The 12,366-nt window shown below is 39.5% G+C and overlaps 1 protein-coding gene across 2 annotated transcripts in view; it reads right to left on the bottom strand.

The window, feature by feature from the left end:
- The window catches only part of DGKI (diacylglycerol kinase iota), a 178,196-nt gene that overhangs the window by 134,351 nt on the left and 31,479 nt on the right, over positions 1-12,366 (bottom strand). For both annotated transcript variants that reach the window (XM_065658069.1, XM_065657275.1), the window contains exon 2: positions 7,044-7,152. In XM_065658069.1, the coding sequence (XP_065514141.1) occupies positions 7,044-7,152 (109 nt within the window). The remainder of the gene's footprint in view (positions 1-7,043; positions 7,153-12,366) is intronic.

Here is a 12,366-nt window from a genome sequence, read left to right on the forward strand (position 1 = left end):
AAGCTGTAGTCAACGTGGTTTCAAAAGCAATGCAGATAAACCTGGGTAATGTAATTTGCCGTATCAAGCAGCCATAGATTTTCAGCCAAACAAATACACCAGTCAGCCCGACTTTCTACTTCAAAGGAGTTGTTAACACCAGTTGTAACAAGAGAAATGGAGCTCTCCTCCACTCCTGCCGTGACTGGTGTTCTGCAAATTATATGAGACAGATTTCTAAAATAAGTCATTAAGAAATTTTTCCCTTTGTTAACACTCCAGTGAGAGAGATTAAACTTTTTACAAATATATATTTGGGTGATAAACTTATGATTGGTGTAAAATTAGTGCTCATCAACCTAAATTTAATTAAACATATTTGTAAACAAAAATTATTAGCTTTAGCCCTTTTCTTTATGAGGTCACCATCTAGCAGAAACAAGTTGGGGTTTTTTGTCTTTTACCCAAATGTCTTTCCCTCGTGTTTGGCTTGTGTTTTACCCTTAACTCTGAAATTCCAGAGTTTGTAATGTTCATGCTGCAAACAACAGTAATATCCCAAAAGTTTTTCTGTTGACATATATTCTCAATTTTAACTTCATCTTAGCATATTTTAATTTGGGAATATTCTTCATGTAAAGTAACCTTTTCTTTAATTATTACAAATGTAATATGTGGACATAAAACAAAACATCATGGAGATATGGTACTACCTCATTACTTCAAAAAACTTGAAGATACATAGGCTCCAACTTTCAGAACTATTTTTGGGTGTTCAATTTTTAGGTCTAGGTTCACCATATTCTCTAGCTTTTTCTGCCATTGTCCTTTCTCCACCATGCTTTCCAACGTCTGTGCATCAGTTGTCCACTCCTATATTCTCTGCTGAACTTTTGAGATTGTTGTTACCGTCATCTGAAAGATCATCTGTATGCAGAAGCAGAACAACATTTGTCTTCATGGAGGAGCAATATCCAGATGCTATCAACTGAGATGATGATTCCCTATGTTCTCATGAACCATTATTTTGGTTGACAACAACTTCGTTCTTTTTGGTAGCAACAGGAAAAAAATAGCTATTTTCAAGAAGGGCACCTTCTATAATAACACTGCATCCTCTATACCACTGAAAAAACAATGAAGTTGGCCACCATTTTAGCATATGACAGACCTCTTTTTTTCTCTTTAGATTTCTCTGGAAAGAACATTAGTTCTCAAACCTTGATGAAAAAGAAACAGCAAAGTAGGAGTACTGATCCTGAACACATTGCTTCAGGTGTAGTCAAAATTTCAACAATTGTTAAGGATGCATGGAGCTTGCGCTCATCACTACTTCCATAAGTAGAACTAAAGCTCCCAGCACCGTTACAAGTTTTTATGTCACTAATGGGATATCTGTACCCCAGGGTTCTCCTTTTTCATGTAAGCATCTGATAACATACATCTCTTTGCAACTGAATACTCAGTTACCAATTACAAAACAGCCTGGCAGACACTCTAATAAAAGGGAAATATCTTTCAATGTAAGAATTAGTATAGCTTTTAGGAAGTTATGATACAGAAGCCAAACCATTCATATGCAAAAGTAACACATTTATATAGATTGGAAATATTTCATCACATATAGAACTTGTATCAGTGTATTAACACAGATGTTAATCACCTATAGTATATCACTAGGCACTTACAAACACGTACTGCCCCTGAAAGAAAGTAGACAGCATTACTGAATAATGTCAAAAAGATACAGAATATAATGCACCAGTTTCATTGAGAAGTCACATTCACTGATTATAAGCACCTCTCATAGGCTACCTCACTGTCTATTTATCTAGCACCCTCCACCAGTTTGTCTACAAGGATGTTATGGAAGATAGTGTCGAAAGCCTCACACAAGTCAACATAGCAACCATTGCTCTCCCCTTTTCTACTAAGCAAGTCATGCCATTATGAAAGGTTGTCAGGTTGGTCAGGCATGTTCTTCCTTCCATAAATCCATGCTGACCACTCTCAATGACTTTCTTATCCTTAATATTTTTGGAAATGGCTTCCAGAAGGATTTGCTCCATTACCTTCCCAGGAATCAAGATGAGGCTGATCAGTGAGTAGTTCCCTGGATCCTCCTCCTTGCTCTTATTGAAGACAGGATTGACATTTGCTTTGTTGCAGTCCTCAGAAGCCTCCTCTGATCATCATGGCCTTTCAAAGACAACAGACTGACCTTGCAATGATATCAACACATATCTCACCAGGTCCCACGGACTTCTATACATTCAGTCGGTTTAAATGTTCCCTAACCTGATCATCCTTTAACAGAACATGTTTTCCTTGCTTCAGCCACTGGTGTCAGGGGCCTAGGATTTCTGAAGGCAGGTCTTACCAGTGAAAAATTGAAGCAAAAAAGGCATTGAGCACAAAGATTTTTTTTTTCTGTCCTTTGTCACCACATCCCCTGCCCCATTCAGCAGTTGCTTAATGTTTTTTCCTAGTGTTCCTACCACTTCTGATATGCCTACAGAAACCATTCTTGTCACCCTTCATGTTCCTGTCAGATTCAAGTCCAGAATGGCTTTGGCTTTCTTTACCCCATCCCTGTGAAACTGAATAGTGCTCTTCCTCCTGGCTGGCCTGACCCTGCCTCTATCCGTTGTGTTGGGATGGATGTATTTTGGTTTTGGGGGAGGAGTGGGCCATGGGAGGGAGTCTTGTTGGGTGGGGTTTTTGTTTGCGGGTTGGGGCATTTTTGGTTGGGTTGTGTGGTTGAGGTTTTGCTTGTTTGGTTTTGGTTTGTGTGTTTGTTTTTTAGTATCCGAGTTTTGCCTGGAGCTCTTCATGCGTCCATGCAGGCCTCATGATGCTTTTGGTTGACTTACTGCATGGGAGGATGGACTGTTCTCAAGCACTGAGGATGTGATCTTTGAATATCAACGAGTTTTTGACTCTTCAGAGTCATATCACATGTTGATCTTCCAAAGAGTTCCTTGGAGAGGTCAAAGTCTGCTCTCTTGAAGTCCAGAGCCATGATCATGCTTTGTTTGCCTTGTTCCTTCTTTACAGGATTCTGAACTCCACCATGTCATCATTACTGCAGGCAAGACTTCCCTGACCTTCACATTCCCCACCAGTTCTTCCTTGTTTGTAAATATGGGATCCAGCAGAGCACCTCCTCTCATCAGGTCCCCTATCACTTGTGTCAGGAAGTTCTCATCAATACATTCAAGAAACCTCCTGGATTGCTTGTGGTCTGTGGTTCCTTCAGCAGATATTGGGATGGCTCATGTTGTCCACATGAATACCAGGGCCTGCAAACATGAGGCTGTTTCCAGTTGTCTGAAGGTGGCCTCTTCTTCTACCTCTTCCTGAAAAAGGCATCTGTAGCACACACCCACAACATTTCCTATGTTGGTTTGCCCTCTAATCTTGACCCATGAGCTCTTCAGAGGCTCACTATCCATTCCTCAGCAGACCTTCAAGTATTCCCACTTCTTTCACATATGAAGGACAACTCGTCCTCCCTGCCATCCTGGCCTTTTCCTTCCTAAAAAGTCCATATCTATCCATTGTGCCAATCCAGTCACATGTGCTATTGCATTATGTCTCTGTGATAGTAGAAAGTATGAACAACTTTTTCCTGCAAGTTAAAATATCCTATGCAACTGAATAGACCCTCTCAAGTAACTAATTTTATAGAAGCATGTAAAAGTAAAGCCTACAAAAATGGTATCACATATTGCCAAATGAAAGTTTTCAACTTCTACTTAAATGCAGTTTTCTATTCTTGTTAAGATCTCTAAGATTTTTGTGTGTGTGTCTTATATACATATAATTCATGTCATAAAGTTATAATATTTCTGATCTGAAGAACACTTATCTTGCACCCAGACAACTCTGTGCATTCACAGAACACAAAGCACAGATCACTCTCAAGTTTTTTCATTGAGCTCCAAGAATGGGAGCTGCATATCTTCAAATGCCTCTTAACGGACATAACTAGAGTTCCAAGGCTTGTAGTCATGAGTTATAACTGCCTACTAACAAGAAGGCAAGAACCTGGCATCAACAGAAAAATGCATGGTGAACAAATAAAGTAATGAGAAAATTTTGGCCAGTCAGAAGCTCAACACACTAATATCTTCGGTGGTTGTCAGGATGTTTGTAAACACCAAAGAAATCAAGAGCTAGAAGGAAATACTTAAAAGTAAATTATGGGATGACTTTGCACAAAAGCTTATGGTTATTTCCCTTGGGAGCATGAAAATATACGAAGACCTAGATCCACAATGGCACCCATATTTACAGGTATGAGGTGGCTCAGTCTGTACTTACTTGAGAATCTGGGCTAGAATTGCTTAATTTATCATTTAATTTGTGGGAGTGGTACCTAAAATGGGGAAGGGTGGGAGAACAGAGTGCATAAACATCACAGGGACAGGCAGTTAAGGCTGTTCTTTTTTGGTGTTGCATATTCTGCATTGCCCTCTGGCTATAATATCACCTACTCCAGAGAATGTATTGTCTATGGCCCTGCTGGGAAGAGATAGCATTAATTAGACAAAGCTACAAGTTAATTTGAATTAGGTGTAGCAAATGTGATGAAACTGAGCATTTGTAAGTAGGTGAAAGAAAAAAAACCTCAGGGATGATAGATAGTAACAACAACAATAAAGCAATACCATTTCTTATGGAAAGGGTCTTCAGACACATCAGAATCATCAGCTCCATTTTACAGATAGAGAGGTTAATGTCCTGAGTGGCAAAACAATTCATCCGAGCTTGCTCACAAGGTAAGTGGCAGGGCAGGGAATGGAAATCCAGTTCCCTGAATCAGTGTCAAGATCATCTGGCAATGGCAAATCACCTGCAAGGAGTTATAAAAAATGGAGACTATAGCCAGGGAATTCTTTCCAGTTATTACTGTGAAGATAACAAAAAGGAAACATCTTCTACTGCAAAGTCAAGTGACAACTTATGTTCATGTCACTTAGACTTTAGGAAGATCTCCCATCATGTGTCCTTGGAGAATCATCCTCAGAAATACTAAAGAGCAGGATGATATAGATGGGGATGCAGCAAGCACTGACTAACGCTGCCTTCCAGTGATTAAATACAAAGATTTCCTGTCTGGATCCAATATGTTGTAATCCAAATATCTTTTCATGCTACCAAATACACCTCTGGAATTAGACATGAGTATTTAAAACTTAACTTTTTTTTTTTTAAATCAACATCCACTACCTATTACAAACTTTGGTCCATTTCAACTTCTTCACTCCTCCAAATCACTTCCCTATTATCTCTCTTACTCTGCCTCAGATTCGAGAAATACTTTTCTCCCTCACATTCACCACTTGCTACAGCTGGCCAGTTCAGCCTCCTCCCAGCCACAGATGTGTTTCCCTTACTATCCTGTGCCTTCCCCTCATGCCACAGGGTTACCTCCCTTCTCCAAAGCATGAAGTAAAGCAACAATATAAATCTGAGAGGCTGGAACAGCTGAAAAATTGAACTGATCAAAAATCTAAACTGTAAGCCAGGAAGTGCAAAAACTCCTTCCCCCCCACACACACAATTAAAGCCCGCAATATCAAGTCCTGCAGTACTTACATATTGGGATCACATGAGGAATCACCTGGTAAAATGAGTAGCAGACAGTTAACTCTGAAGAAACGTAAGTGCTTGTTGGGCTTGTGGTTTAGGTTTTTAGTTTGGGTTTTTGTTGCCGTTGTTGTTTCCTAAGTACAATTTTGAAAGGTGTTTAATTTAGCCTGTGCCTACCCCCTCACACAGGTGACCGATTCTTGAGATTTCTAGTAAACAGCATTGACAACTCAAAGCAGCCATGTGTTTTAATACCTTGCTGAATAAGGATCTGTGTTTTCCTGGAGAGTAAGATCAAGGTGTTCTCCAAAGCTCTTTCAAGAGGATTCTGTGTAAGCTTTCAAACTCGTTTTAACACTCTGTCTTAAAGTGCAGAAGATCATAGTGAATCTATTTCAGCCTCCTGCAGCACAGTATATAAAATTTCATCCCCTTAAGCTTTAAATGCAACAGCTGGGGTTGAAGCAGAGTACACCATCTAGAATGCCATTCAGTCTTTGTATAGAATACAGAGATAAACATAAGCCATATTCATCAAAATATTAAGTTATCTTTATCTAAAAGCCGCTTGGGTGGCTGGTGCTTTGATACCACAATGTACTAAGTTCTTTAACAATAACCAAGTGTAAGATATACTGTATACTTTGTTTTAAACAGGACATCTGTGTGACCTACTGGCTTAAAGCTCAACTTCTTAGCAGATACCAGTGCATTACCACATGGAAAGTGCATGGGAATGGTTCAAAGCTGTGTCAGGGGAAGTTCAGGCTTGATATAAGGAAACATTTCTATATAGAGAGGGTGGTCAAACACTGGAACATGCCTACCAGTGTTTATAAAGCATTTGGACAATGTCCTTAATAACATGCTTTAGCTTTTGGTCAGCCCTGAATTGGTCAGGCAGTTGGACTAGATAATAGTTATGGGTCCCTCCATACTGAAATAGTCTATTCTAGACAGTCCTAAACTGGCCCCTTCCAAACTAGCCCAGAAACATAAGAGAAGCAAGATGAAGGGGATGGAAATGTAAGCTCTCTGTGTCTACAACACAGCTTGGGCCCAGAAGAAATCTACCCATACCTACACAAATCATCATGACCAAAGATTTCTACTACCTACTCTACAGACCCAGTCAACTTGACATGTATCTTCAGCCTTAAATTTTGGCCCATCAAACAGAGGTATAAAACCCTGTGGTGTTAAAAATAGGTCACCTTTGGATGACAGACTCTGTCAAGAAGGCAGTTAGCAAATGCAGACAGACAGTTCCCAAGCTAGAAAACCTGAACGGCTCTGTCCTGTGCTGCTCAAGTCTCCACAAGTGTTCATGTCTCTTCCTTGTGCTTAATTTCATAATAGAAGCACTAATTCTGATTGCAACACAATGTCTTATGTTGAGTTAAGGAAACAGAGAGCACTAGCCAGAGATACTGCTCAAATTAATTGCCAAAAAACCCGACACCTACAGTCCACTCTAAGGCCGCCCTTGGTTCCTTCACAGGTCCATTGGAGACTGCAATGTTGACGGAATGCACAGGAGCCAAGTGCTGGAGGCCTGACCTCGAGATTGCTTTCCTGCAAATTGAAAAGAAAAAAAAAAACCAAATAAATGGAGTGTATATCCAATATAATTACCCAATTATCCACCCTACCCTTCTCCAGAAATCAGAAGAGGCAGTACAGCATCTAATTTCAGCTTGAGTGAAATGGTGCTTGAATGCCATCTCCTGCTAAAGCAGTTTAGGAAAAGAATTAAGTAATCTGATCACTGAAAATTACTGTTTAATGAAGATCAGTTACTCATCTGGCACTAAGCTGAAATATCAAATCCAGTGAACTACATATGGTTTTGTTTGCCTGTTTCGGTGGAGTCCTCATTCATTACACCTATTCCTTACATACCAGCTGAACCTACAGAACCAATTTATGCATAATTCCAAATAGCCTTTATTGGAGGAATGAAATATGAGTTTATACAAACAGCGTACCATCTGTTGCTTTTACTTGCTTTATAGTCTGGGAAAATTCACCCATCCAGCATCAGACTATGTAAAACAAGACATGGGGACACCACTTAGGAAGGAGAGTCATACACCACTAGCTTTTTTGATCATATCAGCGTCCCTCAAGGTATTACAGCTACTTTCTGCTCATATTTCAATTCTATCTTTTTGGTCCAAAGTCATTCTTACAGCTCTTGAGGCAAAAGTCACAGATGGTGACCAGAAACACTCTTGGAGCTCCACAAGTGCCGATGGCATAACCACTGCCTCTTTCCCCAGTGGCACCCAGCCCTGCCAGATCAGCCTTAAATAGTGAGCCATCAGGTGGGAGGAAGCACAGTACACTGCTGATAGAAAGCTCAGCTGCTCTTGGACAGTAGGTTTCAAAAAGCTTAATAAAATTATTGCATTGTATATTTTAGCACCCAATGGTGGTGGCCAAAATAATCTCACAGATTCAGCTGCTGTGAATCAGACGAGGGCAAAAACATCTAAAGGAGAGATCTCTTTTTGTAAGGCAAATACACTCATCCCCCACAAAATGAAATTACAGTCTGTTTGTGTAAAGTGCATTTTTGTGATACCACTTCCACAGCGCAACAGCTATTTATAGCATCTCCTAATCTTACCACTGTCCCAAGGCAATAAAGGTCAATTGAGCCAGTGATGACAATCCAGGTCAGCCATATGCTAAATAAATCTTTTAATTGTCCTGAAAATATACAGTGCAATATATTTCCACAGTAAAGGAGCTTGGAAACCTCAGTGTTCAGAGTGCATGTCTAGAAAAATTGAGTGGGCTGAATCCAAACCTCTGAAGTTTTCTTTCCTGCGGGTAGCATGAACAACTCAGCACATTAACATCAGCCTCTGATCATCCAGTGCCCCCTTTCCACTTATCAACATGGGCAAGATATTGATAAAGCTTTTCTCAAAAATATCTTGTATTTTACAAAAACCCATTAAAGGGAAGGAGCCCAAGGAAAAGACTTTCACTACCTTGCAACATATCAAGAGAGAACAATTTATTAAGAAAGATTTCATGCCATATATTTCAGTACAACAAAAGCTACACATCTTCTCAATGACTGGGTTAAGGCCTTAAAGAAATTAACCACAAGAAACTACAATTTTTTTTCTTTTTTTTTCTTCCAGAAAACTGTCCAATATTTTGCAGTCTTCTTCCATGTTGTTTTAGGTATCACTTTAATTATTAGTCCTTCCTAAACACAACAGTACATTCTTGTGTCTATTCATGGTTTATAACACGGTAACTTGTTTTGGTGGAAATGGGGCAGTATCATATTTTCCACTGTGTATCACTGACAGTGAAAAAGTAAACCTACTTAGTCCTGCTCTTGTAACAGAGGAAGGTATCGGCCACTTTGTGCAAAGTAGTACTTAAGCAAAGGTGGCTGAATAATAAAGAATTAACAATTAACTATTATTTGATGAAAAATGCCAACATTTTCAGCCAACATGGCTTACAGCCTATTATTTGTTGAGCAATACAGCCTGTAAAGTTGCATGCATCCAGTAAGCAAATTTACTAAAGCAAAGTCTGTGATAAATATTCCCAGGAAAAAATTTATCTGGCCAGTCTGCGGACAAGGCTTCCAGCTGGAAAGCAAATTCAGCAGAGACTTAAAAGATAAATATATGCCTAATGAATGGCTACATACATGTCAGCATCAATACTGTTACAAGTCAGCATTAGAGATGTGCAAGCTTCCTGCAGTAGAGCCCAAGACTTTGGCCCACATTTCTCTAAAAGTGAGAAGAGGTTGATGAGCTGTTTGGGGGAGAATTGGCACAGTTTTGTGCCAACAGCCTGCCCTTCCTCTGCAAAACAAGAAGGATTAATGGCTTTGTCTGAAAAGCACACAAAGTGCAGGCATGACAATAATGTCTTTTTTCCAGGTTTGTTTTAATATAAAAGCCTTAAAATTATCTCAGGGATCGCAAATTTGCATGAACCAGCCAGAAGTGACCCTTAGGCCCAGGGGCAAACTAAAAACGCCTACTGTTACACAGCTTATCAGAACTTTGTCTCAGGATGAAGAGGCACACACAGTGTCAAAAGACACTGCATGCACCACAGAAGAATTTCTCATTTAAAAAAAAAAAAAAAAAAAAAAAAAAAAAAGAAGAAGAAAAAAAAGTCAGGCTAAACAGCAAACACATGGCCTTCTGATAACTCTAAGGCAGAAGAGAGAGGGGAAAATGGGGGGAAAGGGAAGGTAGAACAAATCTAATAACAGAACAGATGCTGAGTATCCAAGTAATCATATCTCATATTAATTTAACTAGCCGATTACACTACCTGGCACTGTTCCAATAGCAAGGTAACACGAGTGGCTTTTAGTTATCTTTCCCAGCAATTTCACCTCCACTGTGCTGAGTACTTGAGTGAAAACACAGGCTCAACAGGCAGCCTTTCTCATAGAAGCAAAAGTAATCACTGTTGCCCTGATAAGACACAGCCAGAAAAGGTGAATCTGCATTTTCACTATATATTCCATTCTTCAGACTATGAAGTCCACAGCTTTGTTCAAATGGGCACACCAGACAGCTGGCTGATGTAAGGACCAACAGTGAGGTAATGTCACATCATAAATAATGAGCTGTATTTTGATAATTACTTTTTTGTATCCAGTAATCAGTAATTTGTAGTAGATGTTATTATCAACTTAACTAACACACCACCATTGTGAACAAGCAGGGGTGCACATACACGTGTATGTCATTAAATATACAACAAATAAAAATATTCGATACTAATTCCGTAGTTGATACCATTGAGGAAATTCTTCAAGTAAGCAGTTGGCTGTCTTGGAAATAAAAAGCACTCAGATATTCATGCTATTCAAGCATAATAACTGATTAAAAAAAAAAAATTACTTTTTTTTTTTCATTTTGCTAAAAAGTCAGGCGACACTCAACCTACTTATTAGATCAAAGGATATATATTTGATTAGGGGAGATTTGAGTTTATTCCCAGACTTTGGTTTTACTGAGCCTTTTCCTCTACCTAAGGCATATAAAAATCCTCCAATGAGTTGTTTAGACAGAATAGTTATGCCTGAATCCTCAAAGACCACAAAAGACAACTAGTGAATAGCATGCAGCTCATTTAAGTGTTAGAAAAATCTATTTGGAAAAGAGTGAATTAGTGCTGCAAGTGGTTAATGGATTTGAGTGTCATTTTAGTTGTCACCGGTGTTGGAGTTGCTGCCTTTCCATGCTGGGCTTATTACCCTCCTTTTCACAGGGGCATAAGTTACCATTGGGGTAGTCTCTCAGCTGCAAGGTTGAGAGATCATAAAAATGCAGAGACTGGCTTCCACAGATCCTGTGGCTAGACCAGCTGTCAGAAGAGAGATTTTTGGGAGTCTTTTTCCAAAGTTAATCTAGATATTTACCGAGAAAAGGACAGTCAGTTGTACAACAATGTTTAGGTGACAATAGATCTGCTCTTCTTTGAATATTCAATGTAGATAAACTCTATGCCTGCCAGCTCTCAGCTTTGCCAACCACAGCTTGGAGATACCTGTACAAGGCCAAGCAGTACCTGCACAATGTATGAACAATGAATATGCTCCCAAGTTTGTCTGGAGGTGCTTTTCACATCTGCAATTTGGTGTTTATGAAAGTCATGAACAAGAAGTACTGGCTAAACTTTGGCATTATTTAAGTTTTCACCGTGCATCTCTGCCAAATTCACAGTGCTCCTGCAACCTGCTGTTCCCAGCTTGCCTTCCAGACATGTAATGTTCTCCTCCTCAGCCAACCAGGGGACAATGACTATTTCACTGCAGCATCAAGATTCCCAAATTCTTTGCATTCGATATAAAAGAAGTCAGTTTCAGTCAAATCCAAACAATCTGTCTGGTCCAGTATCTTATTTCTGACAACAGCCAATAGCAGGTGTTTAGAGAAGCGCTGGCACAAATTGGGTGATCCTTCCAGTTCCAGCTTCCAGTAATCAGTAGTTTAAGGACTTCCTGAGCTGGAGGCTGCTGCCAGACCTATGTGCTTAATAGGCTGTAATGGCTCTTTACTCTAGGAATGTGTTGGTCCTTCCCGAACTCATTTATACTCTTGGTCTCCACAGCAGCTGATGTAATGAGCTCCACAATTTAATTATGTGCAGTTTAAAGTACTTCCTTCTGTCTGTTTTTAAAATTTTGCTTGATAATTCAATTGGAATATCATATTGTGAGGAACAGCAAGTAATCATTTGCCTCTCTACACCTTCTGTGATTTTATGAATCTCTATTCATATACTCCTTCACTCACCCACAACCCCCCACCCCCAAACCAGGTTTAGGCTTCTGCTGATACTGCAGCTGTTCTGTCAACATTTTCTAGCTCCATTATGTCTTTTTTTTGAGGTAGGATTGCCAGAACAAATATTCAAGATCTGTTTGCACCAGAGGTTTATCAGTGGTGTCGTTATACTTTCTGCATTGTTCTCTTTTTTCCCCTCCCTTGTTCTGAACCCTTTACTTACCTTTTTATCACTGTGAGCACTGAATTAATCATTTCATAGGAGTACTTGCAATTATCCAAAGTTCTCTTTCTTAAGTGCTAAATGCTAATATGAAGTCCAAACTTTAAAGCCTTTTTTCCCCTATGTGCATTATTTTGCTTTCATCAATCTCACATTTCAACTGCAATTTGCTGCAGAGTCATTCATCATCATAAATCTTTCTGCAAATTGACCACAGTCAGCCTGCACCCACACTGAGAAATTGTGCAGAGCAGCAGCAAGCTTCACCCTCTC

Source organism: Caloenas nicobarica, chromosome 1, assembly GCF_036013445.1.
Source record: "Caloenas nicobarica isolate bCalNic1 chromosome 1, bCalNic1.hap1, whole genome shotgun sequence".
In the NCBI taxonomy this organism is placed as follows: domain Eukaryota; kingdom Metazoa; phylum Chordata; class Aves; order Columbiformes; family Columbidae; genus Caloenas; species Caloenas nicobarica.